Source organism: Dipodomys ordii, unplaced genomic scaffold (genome assembly GCF_000151885.1).
Source record: "Dipodomys ordii isolate 6190 unplaced genomic scaffold, Dord_2.0 Scaffold480, whole genome shotgun sequence".
Classification (NCBI taxonomy): Eukaryota; Metazoa; Chordata; class Mammalia; order Rodentia; family Heteromyidae; genus Dipodomys; species Dipodomys ordii.
In genome coordinates this window covers 111,358-130,678 of record NW_012267696.1, presented here as the reverse complement: position 1 = coordinate 130,678, position 19,321 = coordinate 111,358, and the positions used below count along the sequence as shown (strand labels likewise).

The 19,321-nt window shown below is 44.7% G+C and overlaps 1 protein-coding gene across 1 annotated transcript in view; it reads left to right on the top strand.

Moving 5' to 3' along the window:
* The window catches only part of LOC106001841 (C-type lectin domain family 2 member D3-like), a 10,605-nt gene extending 4,486 nt beyond the window's left edge, over positions 1–6,119 (top strand). The window contains exons 2-4 of the mRNA XM_013036803.1: positions 4,110–4,291; positions 4,850–4,956; positions 5,915–6,119. Of these exons, the coding sequence (XP_012892257.1) occupies positions 4,110–4,291; positions 4,850–4,956; positions 5,915–6,119 (494 nt within the window). The remainder of the gene's footprint in view (positions 1–4,109; positions 4,292–4,849; positions 4,957–5,914) is intronic.
* Positions 6,120–19,321: the final 13,202 nt, after the last annotated feature.

The window sequence follows — 19,321 nt, the reverse complement described above, 5'->3', positions numbered from 1 at the left end:
AGGAAGGCAACTGATTTTTGTGGGTTTATTTTGTATCCTGCTATTTTTCGAAGTGACTTATGATTTCTAAAAGTTTGGGGATGGAGTTTTTGGGATCGTGGAGGTATAGTATCATGTTTTCTGCAAAAAGGGATAGTTTAACTTCTTCTTTCCCTATGCGGATCCCTTCTAATGCATTCTTAATATCCTAATTCCTCTCCTGGGTTTGTTTTGTTTTCTTTTCTCTCTCAGGGCTAGGAACCAGGAAAAGCATCTGGCTGTTTATCCAGCTCTGATGTGATTGTAGCCAGCTCCAAGTTTACATCCATGAGTCCCAGCTCCAATCATTCTTCCTAAAAAGAGCCAGGAGGATAAAAAAAATGATATCTCTGGAAACTTCAGTGGGAATGTTACAGAGACATTTCTCTTCCACAGAGGACCCAGAAAGAAGGAAAACAGGTAAACAGGTAACCCCATTCATGAGTCCCAAGGCAGAGAATTCCAGGTCAGGCTCCTTAGGATTGCAATCTGCCACAAAGGCAGCTCAGTCTGGGATGGAGGGAGGGAATGTTGGATCTGGGATGTGTGACTTGAGTTGGGGTAACATTTTTGTGGCTAGAAATAGATGAGAAGTGAGTTGGAGGGGGAGTGTGTTTCTATTGCTTGCTTCCTCCTCTTTCTTCTTCCTTCTTCTTCCTCATCCTCCTCTTCCCTCTTCTTCCTCTTTTTCTCTTTCCCAGATTAGTTGGTACCTAACTTCAATTGAACTGGGGCAGGATTGCAAATAAGCATCATAATCTTGCGATATATACTGCAACCCTTGCAGAATTTGTCCTGAAGCAGGGTTAGGTGGCTCATGCTACTGCTTAAGGCCAGTCCAGGCAGGAAAAGTCTGTGAGGCTCTAATTAAGCAGCAAAAGCCAGAAGCAGAGGTGTGGCTTAAGAGATAGAGTGCCAGCCTGAAGTTAAAAATAAACAAATAACTAAGGACAGTGCATAGGTCCTGAGTTCAAGGGCCCGTACTTGCGCACACACATGCACCCACACACCCACACACAAGTCTGCAAAACTAGGAAGAGCTTTTGGCTGGTAAGTCTTTTGTAATTACTAAAACATGTATGAATCTAGAGAATGCATTCGGCTGAATTCCTGCCACAAGCAAATCCCAGCTTCAGAGGATACTCATATAGCTTTGGAGAGAATACTTCTTTGTTTTGTTTTTCTTCAGCAAAGAGAATTATGTGAAAAATCTGAAACAGAGCTCTGACTTTTTTTTTTTCCTTTAGGTTTGGATCAGTTGCCAGAATGGGAAATTTCTGTATTTTGAAAAAGTCCATTTTGCTGTCCTAGCAAAAACTAGATTGTCAGCAAGTTCCCCCTTTATCAAACATGGCAAACCCTAGTGCAAAGGGTAATGCTTATACAATAGGTTTCATACATTCAGCCTGTCATTTCTTTCTTCTTTGTTTTGTCTGTGTGCCAGTCCTAGGGCTTGAAATCAATGCCTGCATTTGGTCTCTGAACTTTGGTGCTGAAAACTGGCACTCTATCTCTTGAACCACACCTCTATTTGTATCTTTTTGCTGGATCATTGCAGATAAGAGTCCCATCGACTTTCCTGCCTGGGCTGGCTGTAAGCTATGATCCTTAGAGCTCATCCTCCTGAATAGCTGGGATGACAGATGTGAGCCATGGGTACCTGACTTCTTTGTTCTTTTAGGAGACAATTTTCCTCTTTTCTAACAAAATTTGAGGGTGACTGTGTTCTGAGGATAGAATGAGAGGCACAGGAATTTGGAAAGGAAGATAAATCTACCCAAACTAACAACAGCAGAAGAAAAATAAACATACACTTAGTGTGTATCAAGTGAAAATGAAAAAACAACAACCCATAATGCCAGATATACATATCCGGTTACTCTGTTATAAAGGCAAAGAATGACACTTAAGTTAGTGGCTCATTCCTGTCATTCTAGCTACTCAGGAGGCTGAGATCTGAGGATCATCGTTTAAAGCCAGCTCAGGTGGGGAAGTCATGAGACTCACCTCCAGTAAATCACCAACTATCTGGGCTCAAAGCCTGGCTGTAGAGGTCAAGCAGCAAACCTGAGCAAAAAAAGATTGTGGCTCAAGGCACTAGTATACAGAGAGAGAGAGAGAGAGAGAGAGAGGAAGAGAGAGAGAGGGAGGGGGAGAGGGAGAGAGAGAGAGAGAGGGAGAGGAAGAGAGAGAGAGGAAGAGAAAGAGAGTAAAGCTAGCAGAAAATTGTGAGTGAAGCAGTTAAATAATCACCTGTTGATCTCTTGAAGGAAGTCTCAGTAGTAAATTTAGTTATTTTGGTCAGATTCTCAAAAAAAAAAAAAAACAAGGTGTTGGGCTTTTTTTCTTCCTCATGCTCTAGTGCTTGCTTTAAACTGAGAGGCAGAAATCCAGCAAACATAGGGAGGGGCTAGAGTAAGTACAAAAGAAATTGCAGGAAGCATCTGTGTGCAGGCAGAGGTGCCCATGACTTTTGGGTAAATGTGGAAGGTAACTGGTGAAGAGGGTAAACAGGCATACTTGCTGAGTAATGTCCTTAAATGGTTGGGCCATTGGTGTTTCCAGAAAGAATGCATGCAAGTTCCATTCCAGCTGGAGTCCCTGTGTGTTTGGTTTAATGTTACAATGAAATACTTTCATTAAGATTACTCCCTGTGTTTATATATATATATATATATATATATATATATATATATATATAAACACAGGGAGTAATATATATATATATATATACACATATATATAGTATAACATGAATCATAACATATCATACACATGTTTTATGCTATATATCATACTAAATAATATAGTATTTATGTAGGATATCTATCAACCTTATATAGTACATTATATATCACCTATTTTATATACTATAGCATATAGTATATATGCTATGATATACAGTATATATACTTTATATTATGATATAAATATAGCATCATATAGTATATATATGATGAATATGTTATATATCATACATAGATTATATATTTCGTATTGTACAATATATCTTATACTGTTATATTTTATATTGTTTTTAATTTTAATTTGTATTATTACATATATTTATATTTTATATTAAATATACTTCATATCATATAGTATAATATATAATAAATAGTAGATAGTATTGCTTTATATTATATCTTATATAAAATAATATGTATATTACCTAATTGATTATATTATTCTTTACATAATATATCTTTATTTTGGGGGAGGAGGGGTTCGGTCATGGGGACAGAACTCTGGGTCTGGGTGCTGTCCCTCAGCTCTTCAGCTCAAGACTAGCACTCTACCACTTGAGCCACAGCACCACTTCGGGCTTTTTTCCTTTTTGCTTATGTGGTGCTGGAGAATCAAACCCAGGGCCTCATGCATGCAAGGCAAGCGCTCTACCACTGAGCCACCCTCCCAACCCTACATAATATATCTTATATTGTAATGTTTATAAAATACAATAAGTATGTAAAATTGTAATATATAACATAATGTGCTTAAGTATGTATTATAAGAATATATGTAGTGTAATTTTGTATAGTGCAATGCAGTATGCACTCTTATATCATGTTATACACAGTATATATTAATGAGAACATATACTAGATAGTATGTCATATATTATGACATATTTATAGCAGCTATTATATATTATATGATCACGCTGGGGTTTGAACTCAGGGGCCGGGTGCTGTCCCTTGGCTTTGTCCCTCAAGGCTGGTGCTCTACCACTTGAGCCACAGTGCCACTTCTGGCCTTTGCTCTGTACCTGGTACTGAGGAATCAAATCCAGGGCTTCATGTAAGCGAGAACTGTCTACCTTCTATGTCTTTCATTAGATTCAAACCTCCTATTTCTATGTTTCCAGTGAAAGATCTCCCAGGAAAATGCCTAGGAATATTGTCACCCATCACACGCAGCAAATTTCACTGCTCTGTGCTCATTAATGTTGTTCTGCTTGCAACTGTACTTGGACTTCTTGCTGTGTTTTTGGCAGGTGAGTCGCTTCTGATGCAGAATGTGGGGTAGGCCTGGGGTCTGGGCAGGAAAGGAATGGTTGATGAGCAGCTAATCCATTTTCTCTGTGTTAGTGAACACAAGACAAAGCCGCATTCCCGAGACAAGGCTGTTTTCCTCTTGCCCAAGAGACTGGATTGCATTTGGGAATAAGTGTTATTATTTTTCTGATGATGTAACGAACTGGACGTACAGTCAGGCCTTCTGTGCATCCTTTGGTGCCAATCTGGTCAAGTTTGACAGCAAGGAGGAGTTGGTATGAAATGCTTTTGGGGCTCCTCTTTTCTGTGACATCTAAAAGACACCCCGAAATTAGACAGGTTGTGTAAGGTGAAAGCTAAAACAGAATGAAGGGGTCGTCCAGGGACTCACACCTATAATCCCAGCTCCTCAGGAGGTTGAGATCTGAGGATCGTGATTTCCAAGCCAACCTGTGGAAGACCTCAGTGAGACCCTTGTCTCTAGTTAACCAGCCAAAAAGAGCTGGAAGGAGAGCTGTGGCTCAAGTGTTAAAGCCTTGAACAAGGGAGCTCAAGGACAGGGCTGGGAATGTGGCTCAGTGATAGAGCACTAATCTTGAGCAAAAGCAGCTCAGGGACAGTGCCCAGGCCCTGTAAGCACCAGTACCAGTATATACATACACATGAAAAGAAAAAGGCAAAGAAATAATTCCACCTAATATATAGCTACTCAGGAGGTAAGAAGTGAGATCACAGTTCAAAGCCAGCCCCTGGCCTGGGGGAAAAGAAAAGGAAAAAGAAAATTATCTGAAAGATAAGGACTCATATTTTCAACTTACTGTGTTTGATTACAGAATTTCTTGGAAAGACACACAGATTCGTGTGACCGTTGGATTGGCCTTAGAAGAGAATCTCCACAGCATAGTTGGAAGTGGGCAGACAACACCGAGTTCAGCAACTTGTACGTATCAGCCATCTTTTTGTTTCTTTGTTTTGTGCCAGTCCTGGGGCTTGAACTCAGGGCCTGGGTGCTGTCCCTGAGCTTCTTTGGCTCAAGGCTAGCGCTCTAGCACTTGAACCACAGAGCCACTTCCAGCTTTTTCTGTGTATGTGTTTCTGAGGAATTGAACCCAGGGCTTCATGCATGGTAGACAAGCACTCTACCACTGAGCCACACTCTCAGCCCAAGTCTGTGAGACCCTCATCTCCCATTTACCACCAAAACACTAGAAGTGGAGCTGTAGCTTAAATGCTAGAGGGCAAAAGCTCAGGAACAGGGTGCAGGTCCTTGAGTTCAAACCTCTGGACCAATGCTCATACACACACAAAAACTAAAAACCAAAAGTCAGAATGGAGGTGCAAAAAATAGTGGCAAACCCAAGTACTGCTGGCTCAAGCCTAGAATCCCAGCTACTCAGGAGGCTGAGATCTGAGGATCACATTTCAAAGCCAGCTGGTGCAGGAAAGTCCGTGAGACTCTTATCTTCAGTGAACCACCGGAAGTGGAGCTGTGGCTCAAGCAGTACATCACTAGTCTTGAGAGCTGAAGAGCTCAATGCAATGCCCAGGCCCAGTTCAAGCCCCATGACCAACAATAATAATAATAATAATGGCAAAAAAACAAGTATAAACTGGGTGCCGATGTCTGACTCCCAGAATGCTAACCACTCAGGAGGCTGAGATCTGAGGTTTGAGTTTTTAGGACAGCCTGGACAGGAAAGTATGTGACACTCTTTCCCTCCAATGAACCACCAGAAAAAATAGAAATTGTGCTGTGGTTCAAGTGGTAGAGCACCTGCCTTGAGCAAAAGGAGCACAGGGACAGTGCTCTGGCCCTGAGTTCTAGCTCAGGGCTGGAAAAAAGGAAAAATATATAATATTCCAATATGAACATGTGCTATTTCTCTGCTTGTTTCTAGGGCTGAGTTGAGGGGAAGTGGGGAGTGTGCCTATCTGAAGGCAGTGTGTATGAAAGCAGAGGTCATCAGCAGCACGGACAGATACAGGAAGCTGAAGTGGATCTGCAGCAAGCCGAGCAGCTACGTGCAGTGTGCAGTGACCTCGGGGTCCTTTCTGCATGGGGTCTCCTGGCTGGGGCTCACGCCTCTCATCCTGGCTGAGTAGATACATATATGTGAATATATTGTATTAGAATATCTAAATATTCTGTGAAGAGGGAGAGAGAGAGAGGGGGATAGATAGATGGATGCTTATATTAAAATACTGCCCTACCTGGAGGAATGTGCACCCGGACAGGAAAGGGAAAACTGCCTTCTGCAGAAAGCCCCTGGGCCAGAGGCAGGAGTCAGCTCCCTTTTCATAGCTCATGTGGCAGGCCCTGCCTCTCGGCCACCATTGGTTAAGCTGGGGCCCCTCTGCTCCCATTGGCTGAGCTCAGGTTCACAAACTGCAGAAGAATGTAGCTTCATGACTTCTTAGCCATAAAGGAAGTAGAAGTATTCAAAAGTCCCCCAAGAGCCTTGGCCTCTATTGAGTACCATAGCGGGCAAGAAACAACAGGACTGTCACAAAGAGAAGCTTTACAATTTACTATATACACTTGCTGCATTGTTTTTGGTTTTCCTTTTTTGGGTGAGTTGCTGGTCCTAGAGCTTGAACTCAGGGCCTGGGCACTGTCTCTGGGCTTTATCACTCAGGGCTACCACTCTGCTGCTTGGAGCCACAGTTCTGCTTCAGCTTTTTGCTGGCTGTTTGGACATCAGAGTCTCCGATTTGTCTGCCCAGGCTGGCTTTGAAGTTCCATTCTCTGATCTCAGCCTCCTGAGTTGCTGAGAGCCACCCCCCACAGTGCCTGTCTAGTTGAAAACAAAATATCTGGGACTGGCTTTGAACCGTAATCCTCAGATTTCAGCCACCTCAATAGCCAGGATTACAGGCATGAGCCACCAGCAGCTACACTGTACTGATGATTCCCAACAGGCATAAAATAGCAAATTATAAAGCTTCTCTATATTGTAAAATAATTTGTATATAAATGCCTTTGTGGGCTGGGAATGTCGCTCAGTGGTAGCGCAGTTGCCTAGCATGCATGAAGCCCTGGGTTCGATTCCTCAGTACCATATACACAGAAAAAGTGGGAAAGGGTGCTGTAGCTCAAGTGGTAGAGCAGGAGCCTTGAGCAAAAGAAGCTCAGGGACAGTGTCCAGGCCCTGAGTTCAAACACCAGAACTGACGAAAGAGAAGAAGAAGAAGAAGAAGAGGAGGAGGAGGAGGAGGAGGAGGAGGAGGAGGAGGAGGAGGAAGGGGAGGAGAAAGAGGGAGAAGAAGGAGGAGGAGGAGGAGGAGGAGGAGGTATGATTCAGGCACATTCAATCCTGCCCATAGTACAATGCCAGAAATGCCAAGACACAGGAAGAAAAGGGACACAAGACAAACACATTATTGCCTGAGACTTGTCTAATGCTTCAAAAGTACATTTTATTTCCTAGTTAGATTCTCTGGTTCCATTAAAGTACACCAAATTTGCTTTATTTATTATTTATTGATTGTTCCAGCATGAGGCTTACACTCAGGGCCTGGGCACTGTCTCAGTGTTTTGTTCAAGGTTGGTGCTCTACCACTTGAGCCACAGCCCCACTTCCGGATTATTTTTGGGGGGTTAAATGGAGATTCCAATTACACAGGCCCAGCACTGGTAGTTCATACCTATCATCCCAGCTACTAGGAAGGCTGAGATTTGAGGACTGTGGTTCAAAGCTGGCTGGGGTAGGAAAATTCATAAGACTCTCATGGCCAATGAGCCTACAAAAAAGTGGTTCAAGTGGTACAGCAACAGCCTTGAGCAAAAAAAAAAAAAACTTGACAAGGGCTGGGACAGTGTCCAAGGTCCAGGACTGGCACAAAACAAATGAAAAGACTCTCAGGGACTTTCCCAACCTGGCTGGCTTTGGAATGTGGCCCTCAGCTACAAAAGACCTTGGCTGGTGTCTTTCTCCATTCTGGTTCTCTGGGTTCTGGGTTCTGGAGAAATCATTATCTCAGTTGAGAATGGGAGGGAGCCACTGGCTCCCATAGGAAGGACCCTGTGGCTTCCTGGTCCAGCCTGGCCCTTGTCCTCATTTGGGGGTGCTCTGCTGTCCCGTATGGCTCTACTGTTCCTCACAGGTCATTTCAGCCCCTTGTCAGAAAGATGTTTCCATCTGTTCTGTCTTCCCTGAACCCCAAACTCATTGTGGGAAACACTGTGGAGAAAACCATGAAAAACCTCAACTTGATGCAGAGCTGGGCGCCATGACTCATGTCTGTAATCCCTGCTTCACAGGAGACTGAGATCTGGTGACCGGGGTTCAAAGCCAACCTCGAGAGGGAAAGTCTATGACACTCTTCTTACCAATGAAACACCAGAAAACAGCAAGGAGAGCCGTGGCTCAAAGAGCAGAGTACCAGTGTTGAGCAGGGGAAAAAAAACACAAAACAAAAAACTAAGAAGCAGCATCCAGGCCCTGAGTTTAGGCTCTAGGACAAGCACCAAAAAAAACAGATAAGAAAGATAAAAAAATAAGTTAACAAAATGGAAGCAGAGAGGCCAGGCTTTGCCCCTGCTTCTAATTAATATATGGCCACACAAACAGATGAAGTATAAAGGATTGAGTCCTGTCTAATTCCCCAGGGTCAAGCAAAGCACCAGGTGTGTGCTCTCTGCAGGTGGCTCATTCCCACATGGGCCCCCAAGAGACAATCCACAGCCAGCATTCAACTGAGGGCCTGGCCAAGGTCATTGCCCTGCATCCCAAGACGACTGTTAGGAAAATGGGAGAGAATGCAAAAGGAATAGGCCAGACTCAATCATCAACCGGTGAGGACTGATTATTGAGATAGAACAGCAAGGGGCACAGACCTTCCCATAGGCTTGGAGGTGGTGCCTGAGAGTTGGGACAGGAGCTGGGTTTTTATAGGAGGCTCAAGCAAGGAGGCAGAGGTGAAGGAAAAAGCCACCAGGAAAAGTGTTAGGTTTTTAAAAAGAGGTAGCCAAGTAAGAACAGCACCACTCATGTGGTATTCAGGTAAGAGGTAGGTTTATGCTGTAAACCTGCTGGGACTAAGCCAGGTTGGCACTCCACGTGGCTATCAAAGACCTGGGAAAGAGAGCTGGGAAAGAACTGAGAAAGAGCTGGGAAAGAGAGCTGGAAAAAAAGAGGATATCTGGGTCTGTCCTAGGCCTTATCTAGGGTATGGGTGGAGAAAGGTGTGGCCACATCAAATTCAGATGTGACCTAAGCGGACCCAGAGGTGACCTCTTCCAGGTGTGCCAGTTGTCTAGGTAACGCAAGTACTGGATGGAGACTTTACTGCAAGGAGGGTGAAGTCTGCTCATCATCCAGAAGCAGACCTTCTAAAAAGGAAGGTGGGGGGGGCGTTTCAGTTGAGCTCACAATAGGATGTGTCCAGCTGGGCTTAAGTGGATTGTCCTGCCTTCACTTCAAAGGAGCTCACACATACCTGGGATTTTGCCCGGAGTCTGTATCGGCCTGGGACAATAGACTGGGGACAATCCTTCCTATTCCATCTTTAGATACATAACATGACCAGGCCAAGAGGAGAGAGGCAAGTTCTTCATATAGGATCTTTGGATACATAAGAAGAATTGGGCTAAGGGTGTTGCGTGGAGTTCTGAGAACAAAGCAGATTCCCATCATTTGGAACCCTGAAGGCGTATAAAATGTGGAGAGGCATCGTGGTCTTTTCTGGGCTACTTCCTGCTGTGGTATGGGGGTGTTGAGGAGTCACTGGGTCTGGGGTCTTCAGGGTCCAGGCCTACAGTCGGCAGGACAGTGTAAGCCAGGCCTCTGGTTGCCTGCAGTAATTGGATGGCCTAGACTTGCTCTCAGATCCTGAGTGAGGGCTGTTAGCCTGCTAGAGAGAAATTTGAAAACGCTGAGATCAGGTAAAAGGCTGACAAGATGGCAGGACTGGTGGATCTGAGTGACACAGGAAAACACACCCTGGGCACAAGCCAGAAATGTTCCATTTGGATCAGGAGCCCATAACCAGTAGGGCTGGATTGGATTAGCTAAGAGCCTGGTGAGAGACCTTGAATATTTCCTGTAAATAGCGGGTAACAAAGGCAAGAATGCGAATTCTTGTTCCTTTAGAAGTTAGACAGATATGGACACACTTCTCAACTTGTTTCTATTAGCCTCCTGGCTCTGGTGAAGTTTGAAAGGGCAGGCACAAAGTGGCTGATGTGACATCATCTCCTTTGACTCCTCTCCTCCTTGCCCTGGGGGTCTGGGTGATTTTTGCTGGGATCACTTGTCCCAGTGGCAATTACAGGCTTTGAAGTCAAGGCCTGGGCATTTTTCCTCGAACTCTTCTGTACGAGGCTAGCACCATACCACTTTGAGTCACAGGGCCACTTTTTGCAATTGGCATCGCTAAGGTCCTAATTAAAATGTGCCAGGAGTCAGGAAGGGAAAGACTCCTGGAGTCTCTGCAGACCCCACAGACAGTAAGGAAGGGCAGAGTCCCAGGGTCTGTATGGGCCTGGGAAAAAGCATGGGGGTCCATCCATCAGAGACCCTAGCCCAGTTTTTAATTCTCTGCCTATATAAGAACATCCCAAAATCCAGTCCCTGGCACAACCTCCAAACCTGTAGGAAGGTCTGTGCCCCTCACTATTCCTCAATCAACAGTCCTTGCCTGTGGGGGATCGAGTCCAGCCTATTCCTTTTCCCTTCTCCTCCATTTTCCCAACATGTGTGGCTGAAACCCGGGGAAGGAAAACACCAGGAATAACTGGGTTTCCTCCATCTGCCTCTCACCGAGCCATTCACCTTCTCTTTCCCAGATTTTCCTTCACTGTTTTTTTATTATTATTATTTATATTATGTTGTTGGTCGTGGGACTTGAACTCTGACCCTGGGCAGTGTCCCTCAGGTCTTCAGCTTAAGGGGAGCCCTCTACTGCTTGAGCCACAGCACCACTTCCAGTTTGCTGGTGGTTCATTGGAGATCAAAGTATCACAGACTTGCCTGTCTGGGCAGGCTTTGAACCACGATCCTCAGATCTCAGCCTCCTGAGGAGCTGGGATGACAGGCATGAGCCACTGGTGCCCTGCAAGGCTCTTCACTGTTTGATCAACTCCATCCAACATCCAAAAGCCTTCAGGACAAGGTGACCAGCCAGGTCCGTGGATTCCAGGAGTCTCTCCCTAAATGTCTGGTGGGGTGCCCAGAGAGTCCAGGAGTCTCTCCCTCCCTGACCCCCTGTAATTAGGAACTTTGGCGAGGCCCTCACCTAATTAATAGGATCTCCCCACCCACCTTCACAAAGCACCAGGGGCACCTGGCACAGTGGGACAGGCCCCTTAGTCCTAGTGAATTTTCCAAATTGTTTCCCAGAGACAGACAGCCCATTGGCATGCCTGCAGTCTAATCTGAAGAATCTGGGTTGACTGATTCACTGTCAAAAAAGAAAAAACTTTGACTTGTTTATCTACTGAAATTTGGCCTCACTAAACCATGGCCACCACTGGCCTAAACTCGGAACCTTTGGTTTTACTCTTCCTGATTTCAACAATTCTCCAACAAAATGGTGAGGGATCCGAGGTCCCCTAAACCAAAGCCTTTCTCTGACTGCCACTCTATAGACCCCCCTCTGTTCCCCTGCCTTGCTCACCAAGCCCTTCTCTGCCATGAGCTTCCCAACCATCTCCTCTAAAAAGTAACTCCTTATCCTGTAGCAGTTCGTTCTGTCTCTCACGCCCTTTTCTCTCTCTCCCTCTGTCTTTCTCTCTTGTCTTTGAGGACCTCCAGCACCAAAGATCCTTTTCTCTTTCCTTGCTCTTCTAACTACCCTCTTGCTATTTGCAGTTGGTCCAGAATCTCTAAGCTATAACTGTCTGTCTGCTCCAAGCAAACTCTTTTTGCTGACCCCTGTCCCTGTGCCTGACTGTCTGTCTGTCTGTCTACCTGTGTAGGTGGGCATAAACCTTCAAAGGTAAAACCACAAGATAAGGCTCTAAACAAGCACCTCCTCACTTACACATTTCTCAACCCTGAATACACCTTCTTCCCATCCAGACCCTAAATACATGAGCATCTGCTCTGGTGTTTTTGTTAATCTGTCACTGACAGTGGCTGGCTGATAAACATAGTTTCTCTCTTTTACTGCTCTCTCCCTTTCCCACCCCAAATTCCCATAATGAAAACAAACCAGTCCTTTTTGGGATTCAGACAATTAATCCACCCTTTTATCTATCCTGAGTCCACTCACTTCAAAATCTGGATTATTCATTTCTCCTCTAGGAGACTGCAGAAGAAAAATCCCTCCCTCTCACCTCTTCCAATAACTCTCTATCCAATTACTCAAACACTCCCTTTTCAGTACCTTCATTATGCCACATCCTCCCTTTAAATGTCTTTAGGTACAAAGTGCTGCCTTTTTCCTTTATAAATCTGTTCAGCCACCCTCTACCCCAGTTCTCTCTACAGGCCCTGGAAGAGACAAAGGCCTCATGATGGGTTTTTTTTACAACCCACCTCTCTTCCACCAAGCTTACTCCTCTTCACTCTTCTAGGGGTTAAAACATCCAATTCATATAGTAAAGTGGCTCATCACCAAAACCGATTTAAAGGGTTTCTGTTCTTGTGGTCAATGTTTGTTTAACCATGGAAATTCTGTTCATTTCTGTGTGTCAAAATTGCTTAGTGTTTTTTTTTTGGTATTGCCTACTTTTCTGACATTGACCATATTGTTTTCTCATATTGGGCCAAATAATATCAATTTGCCACTGGAATGCCAAAAAAATACTTACTATTGATTTTCATTTTTTTCAAAACCTAAGCGCAGCTTAAAACTTTTATACAAATATATATGTGTGTGAACACGTTCAACATAATCTCATTGTAAGACATAAAAACTGTGTCAAAATGTATCTTCTTCAATTTCTTGGTAATAACATTTCCTGAAATGTATGTTTCTAGTCTGCAATTGTGAACTTTTTGTTAAAGAATTAATTATCCAGCATGCTGTTTGTGAAAAGGAAACTTCTTTATCCAGGGTAGTAATAAAAGGAATAAGATGCAGCTCAACTCCTACCCAGCTGAGACCAAGAATATCAATAAGGAGATAGGAAAATGTAAACAAAGAAAAAAAGCTAATAAAGTAGGCCTTGCTAAGGGGAACTGAGAAAACAACTTCAGGTACAAAAAGATTTGAAAAGTATGAACGGTCTTCTCAGAAAGTTCGAATAAGTAAGTAATAGATGGTATGAGTATGCCTTAAAAGACAGAAGTTATGGGTAAAGTTGGTATGTAATTGTTGGCTGTGATTTACATTAAAACCAGCTTAGCATTCTCTATATTATTTTTTTTTGCCATTCCTGGGGCTTGAACTCAGGGCCTGGGTGCTGTTTCTGAGCTTCTTTCTGCTCAAGGCTATTGCTCTACCACTTGAGCCACAGCACCACTTCTAGCTTTTTCCGTGTCTGTGGAACTGAGGAATTGAACCAAGGGCTTCATGCATGCTAGGCAAGCACTCTACCATTAAGCCACCTTCCCAGCCCCAGCATGTCATTCTTTATGACCATCTAAAGTCATGTCTTTAACCAGTCTGGGTAGAAGTCTGTAAGCAACCCAGCAGGAGATGTGACAATCCATCTGAGGGGTGTGGTCTAGCCCAGATCCTGCCTACCTCCACCATGGTTAAAGCAGACTGGACTCCTGCCTGACTCCATCACACACAGCTGATTCCTTGTGAAAGACTGCTTTAGATTTACTAAACCTTACCCAGCCTGACTTGAAAAAGCTGGCTATGATCTTATGCTATTGGAGCAGGTGTAGAAAAAGAGTCTCATGTGCACTTTGGTTTCTAGGCTTTGCACTCAGTGAAGATAAACTATATGTATGCTAAAGCTCTCTTCCCATCTATTGATCTTGTCATTGCAGAATTCTGGCAAGTATTTGTTGATCAATTCTTGGCAGTGTGTAGGTAAACTCTACTTATTTCTATTTGATCTCCTTGTTTCTTTCATTGGAAATAAGAAAGGGTTTTTGTGGCAAAGCCAGCCTGGGCAGGAATATCCCTCTGAGACTCCATCTCCCAACTAACCAGCAAAGAGCTAGGCTGAAGGCATGGATCAAAAATTAGCCAGACAAGTGCTAAAAGTGGCCCTGTGACTCAAAGTGTTAGGACGCTAGCCTCAAGCAGCAGTGCTCGAGGAAAATTGACCAGGCCTTGACTTCAAAGCCCATAAATGCCAGCTGGGACAAGTTATCCCAGCAACAAGCACCCAGACCCCCAGAGGTGGAGAGGAGTCAGAGGAGATGATGTCACGTCAGCCACTTTGTGCCTGCCCTTTCAAACTTCACCAGAGACAGGAGGCCAAGAGAAACAAGTTGAGAAGCATGTCCATCTAAGGTCCATATCTGTCTAACTTCTAACTGGCGAGGAACTGACATTCTTGCCTTTGTTACCTGCTGTTTACAGGAGATGATCAAGGTTTCTCACTAGGCCCTTAACTACTCTAATCCAGCCCTAGTTTCTGACTGAACATGCACTCATGATCCAAATGGAACTTTTCTGGCTTGTGCCCAGGATGTTTTCCTGTGTCACTCATATCCACCAGTCCTGCCATCTTGTCAGCCTTTTGCCTGATCTCAGTGTTTTCAACTTTCTCTCTAGCAGGGTAACAGCCCTCACTCAGGATCTGGGAGCAAGTCTAGGCCATCCAATTACTGCAGGCAACCAGAGGCCTGGTTATACTGCCCTACCTAGCCCAGGCCTGGATCCTGAAGACCCCACCCCCAGTGACTCCTTAACACCCCCATATGAGTAGGAAGTAGCCCAGAAAAGACCATGACATCCCTCCACATTTCACACTCCTCAGGGTTCCAAATGATGGGAATCTGCTTTGTTCTCATCACTCCACACTACACCCTTCTCAGACCAATTCTTCTTATGCATCCAAAGATCTTATATGAAGGACTTGTCTCTCTCCTCTTGGCCCAATCATTTTATGTATCTAAAGATGGAATATAAAGGATTGACTCCCCACCTTATTGTCCCTGGCCCATACAAACAACAGGAAAAATCCCAGGCATGTGTGAACTCCTTTGATGTGTTGGCAGGACAATCCACCTAAGCCCAATTGTAAGCATCTCATTGTGAGCCCAACTGAAAAACCCCCACCTTCCTGTCCATGGGCTTTTTCCTTCACCTCTGCCTCCTTGCTTGAGCCTCCTATAAAAACCCAGCTCCTGTCCCAACTCTCAGGCACCACCTCCAAACACAGACCTCCAAGGTCTGTGTCCCTTGTTGTTGTATCTCAATAAACAGTCTTTACCTGTTGATGATTGAGTACAGCCTATTTCTTTTCTATTCTCTTCCATTTTTCTAACAGTCTTTTTGGGATGCAGGGCAATGACCTTGGCCAGGCCCTCAGTTGAATGCTGGCTGTGGATTGTCTCTTGGGGGCCCATGTGGGAATGAGCCACCAGTGGTGAGCACACACCTGGTGCTTTGTTTGAACCTGGGGAATTAGGTAGGATCCAATCCTTTGTACCTCATCTGTTTGTGCAGCCATATATTAATTAGAAGCAGGAGCAAAGTCTGGCCTCTCTGCTTCCATTTTTTTAAATTTCTTTTTTCTTTTTTTTTTCCATGCCAGTCCTAGGAGCCTAAACTCAGGGCCAGGGTGCTGTTTCTTAGTTTTTTATTTTCTGTTTTTTTCTGCTCACCACTGGTACTCTGCTATTTGAGCCACAGTTCTCCTTGCTCTTTTCTGGTGGTTCATTGGTAAGAAGAGTCTCACAGACTTTCCCTTCTGGTGTTGGCTTTGGACCCCGGTCTCAAGATCTCAGTCTCCTGTGAAGTTGGGATTACAGGAATGAGTCACAGTGCCTGGCTCTGCATCCATGCTGAGTTTTTCATGAGTTTTCTTCACAGTGTCTCTCACAATGAGCTTGGGGTTCAGGGAAGACAGAACGGATGGAAACATCTTTCTGACAAGGGGCTGAAATGACCTGTGAGGAACAGTAGAGCCACATGGGGCAGCAGAGCATCCCCAAATGAGGACAAGGGCCAGGTTGGACCAGGAAGCCACAAGGCCCTTCCTATGGAAGCCAGTGGCTCCCTCCAATTTACAACAGAGATAATTATATCTCCAAAACCCAGAACCCAGAGAACCAGAATGGAGAGAGAAACTCCATGGTGATCTGTATCTGAGGGCAACAGTCCAAAGCCAGCCAGGGTGGGAAAGTCCCCAAGAGTCTTGTTATTTGGTTTGTGTCAGTCCTAGACCTTGGACACTGTCCAAGCCCTTGTCCTGTTTTTTTCTCTCAAGGTTGGTGCTGTACCACTTGAACAACTTTTCTGTGGCTCATTGGCCATGAGAATCTTATGAACTTTCCTACCCCAGCTGGCTTTGAACCACAGTCCTCAAATCTCAGCCTCCTGAGACTGGGATGATAGGTATGAGCTGCCAGTGCTGGGCCTGTTTCATTGGAATCTCCAGTTAACCACCAAAATAAATCCAGAAGTGGAGCTGTGGCTCAAGTAGTAGAGCACCAACCTTGAGCAAAATACTGAGACAGTGCCCAGGCACTGAATCCAAGCCCCATGCTGGAACAAGCAATGAATAATAAACAAATCAAGCTTTGGTGTGCTTAAATTGAGCCAGAGAATCTAACCAGGAGATAAGATGCACTTTGGAAGCATTAGACCAGCTTCAGGCAATAATGTCTTTGTCTTGTGTTCCTTTACTTCCTTTGTCTTGGCATTTCTGGTATAGTTACTATGGGCAGGATTGAATATGCATGAATTTTTTTTTGATCAGTCCTGAGGCTTGAACTCAGGGCCTGGGTGCTGTCCCTGGACTTCCTTTGCTCAAGGCTCGTGCTCTACCACTTGAGCTACAGCATCACCTGCAGCTTTTTCTGTGTAAATAGTACTGAGGCATCAAACCCAGGGCTTCATGCATGCTACGCAAGCCCTCTAACACTGAGCCACCTTCCCAGCCCTGTACCTGAATTTTCACATTAAGAATCACAAATTCATTCTTACCCTTTACTTATGCATAACGATGAGTGAAATAATCCCCTAGTAAATTACCTCCAAAGAAGCAAAGGGTTAAATATATTGCCAAGTTTATGGCTCTCTCCACAAAAAGTACTACAGCGCCCTCCATTGGGAACTGCAAGTATAGCAACTAAGAGGAAAACTGATTTATTTTTATCCATTTTATAAATTGTCATCATAAAGGTGATAGACAGACTGGTGACAATGACATGAGCCAGGTAAAGAGTGATTTCTTGGTCTGGAAGTTGGCTTAGTGGCAAAGTGATTACCCAGCATATATGAAGCCCTGGGTTCAATTAGTCAGTTACCACATACACAGAAAAGGCCAGAAGTGGCACTGTGGTTTAAGTGGTAGAGTACTAGCTTTGAGGAAAAGCAGCTCAGGGACAGTGTCCAGGCCCTGAGTTTAAGACCGAAGACTGGCAAAAAAAAAACAACCAAAAATCCACAAACAAAAATATGAGTTCATTTCTTTTTGGACAGTGTCCTCCTTCCCTCTCTCTCACATAGTTTTTCCTCCCATTCCCACCCACATATTATAGAGTTCATTTTCCACATAGTGTCCTGTGAGGACCATGGATACATTTGACTTCCCTTGGTCCCCCCTGTAAGGTCCACTCCTGGATGACCAGCAGATTCCAGACTCCTCACAACAAAGTCTCCACCCAGTATCTGTGTTACCTAGGCGACTGGCACACCTGGAAGAGGTCACATCTGCATCTGCTGAGGTCACATCTGAATTTGATGTGGCCACAAAACTTTCTCCGCCCTTACCCAAGATAAGGCCCAGATCAGGCCCAGGCGCTCTCTTTTTTTTGCTGTCTTCTCTTTCCCAGCTCTCTCTTTCCCAGCTCTCTCTCTTTCCCAGGGCTTTCCCAGCCACGTGGGGGACCAACATGACCTGGTGCCAGCCAGAATGATGAATAAACCTACCCCTTACCTGAATACCATGTGTGTGGTGCTGTTCTTACTCTGTTACTTCTTTTTAAGAACACCTAACACCCCCATTTCTATGTCTCCCCTTACCCTCCCAGACACAGAGATACCCACACACAAGACAAAACACAGAACCCCATTTTGTTTCCATTTCCTGGAGTTCATTTGGGTAAGTGTGCTTGGATAGGATCAGAGGCACAGAGGCCTTGCACCCGAGGCCCAGAGAAACCCAGGCTCCATGGCTTCCCTCATTTGAGGGAGGGTCACCAGATGGAGGTGAGGGTTAGTGAAGCTCCCCTTTAAATATGGGAACTCTTCACTTAGGGGCCTTCACTTCAATCCTGAATAAGAATTTATGGACACATTACAAGCAGGCAAGCAGACAGACAAAAAGACCAACAGAAGGATAGGGGCACATGCTAGCAGGGTGTGGGAGCTGTCCTAGGGAGAGAAGAGACACAGACACACACACACACACACACACACACACATATGCACACATTTGCACGCAGGCACAGAGAGAGGCAGACAATCATGCAGAGAGAGACAGACGCACACACAAGGAGACACCCAGAGAGACACACAGCTCCTTGGGCAGGTGGGTATTTATAGGGTAAGGTCAGGGGTCTGGCCTTAAGGTTAGGTAAAGCTAGGTGTTTTGTCTTTGCTCTAACACCACCTGGTGCTGTTCTCTGAGTTTCCAGGCACAATGCATCCTGCCATGAAACACATCCTTACCCTCTAAGCAAGGAGACACCCTGCTATCTGTGTTTTGGGGCATCTTGTCAGACAGTTGTGAATTCTTGGGTGAGAAATGCATCCTACAGGAAAGAATGCATTCAGTCCTCACTGTTTGAAGCAAAGATGGAATTTCTGTTTCTAAATACCATATTTTTGAGTTGCCTTCCCAGGCCTCAGTTTCCTTAAATTGTCCTGCTTCATGTCTGGTAAAATGGCTTTGTTCCCTTAATCTTCAGGGAAGTCCATGAAGGAATATCTCCTGTATTTGCTGTAAGCTGATCAGTCCTCATTGTCCCTAGTCTGTGCAGCTTCATTTCCCCTAAAATGGCTTTGTTCCCTTAACCTTCAGGGAAGTAGGATGGACAAGCTTTAAGCTTGAGGCTGTGACTCCCTGGCAGCCATTTCCCATGCCTCATTCTCCCTAGGTTATTCTCATTTTCCCCTAAATGACTTGGGTCCCTTGATCTTAAGGGAAGATGGGGGGTGAAGATGCATCTTTCGTAGCTCCTTCAAACTGAGTTGGGGTGTTGATCCTACCTAGCTCGGGATCTGCAGTTAGGTCTATTGCGGGGTAACATGGGAAGATGGTTTGTTGGATTGCTAAGATCAGA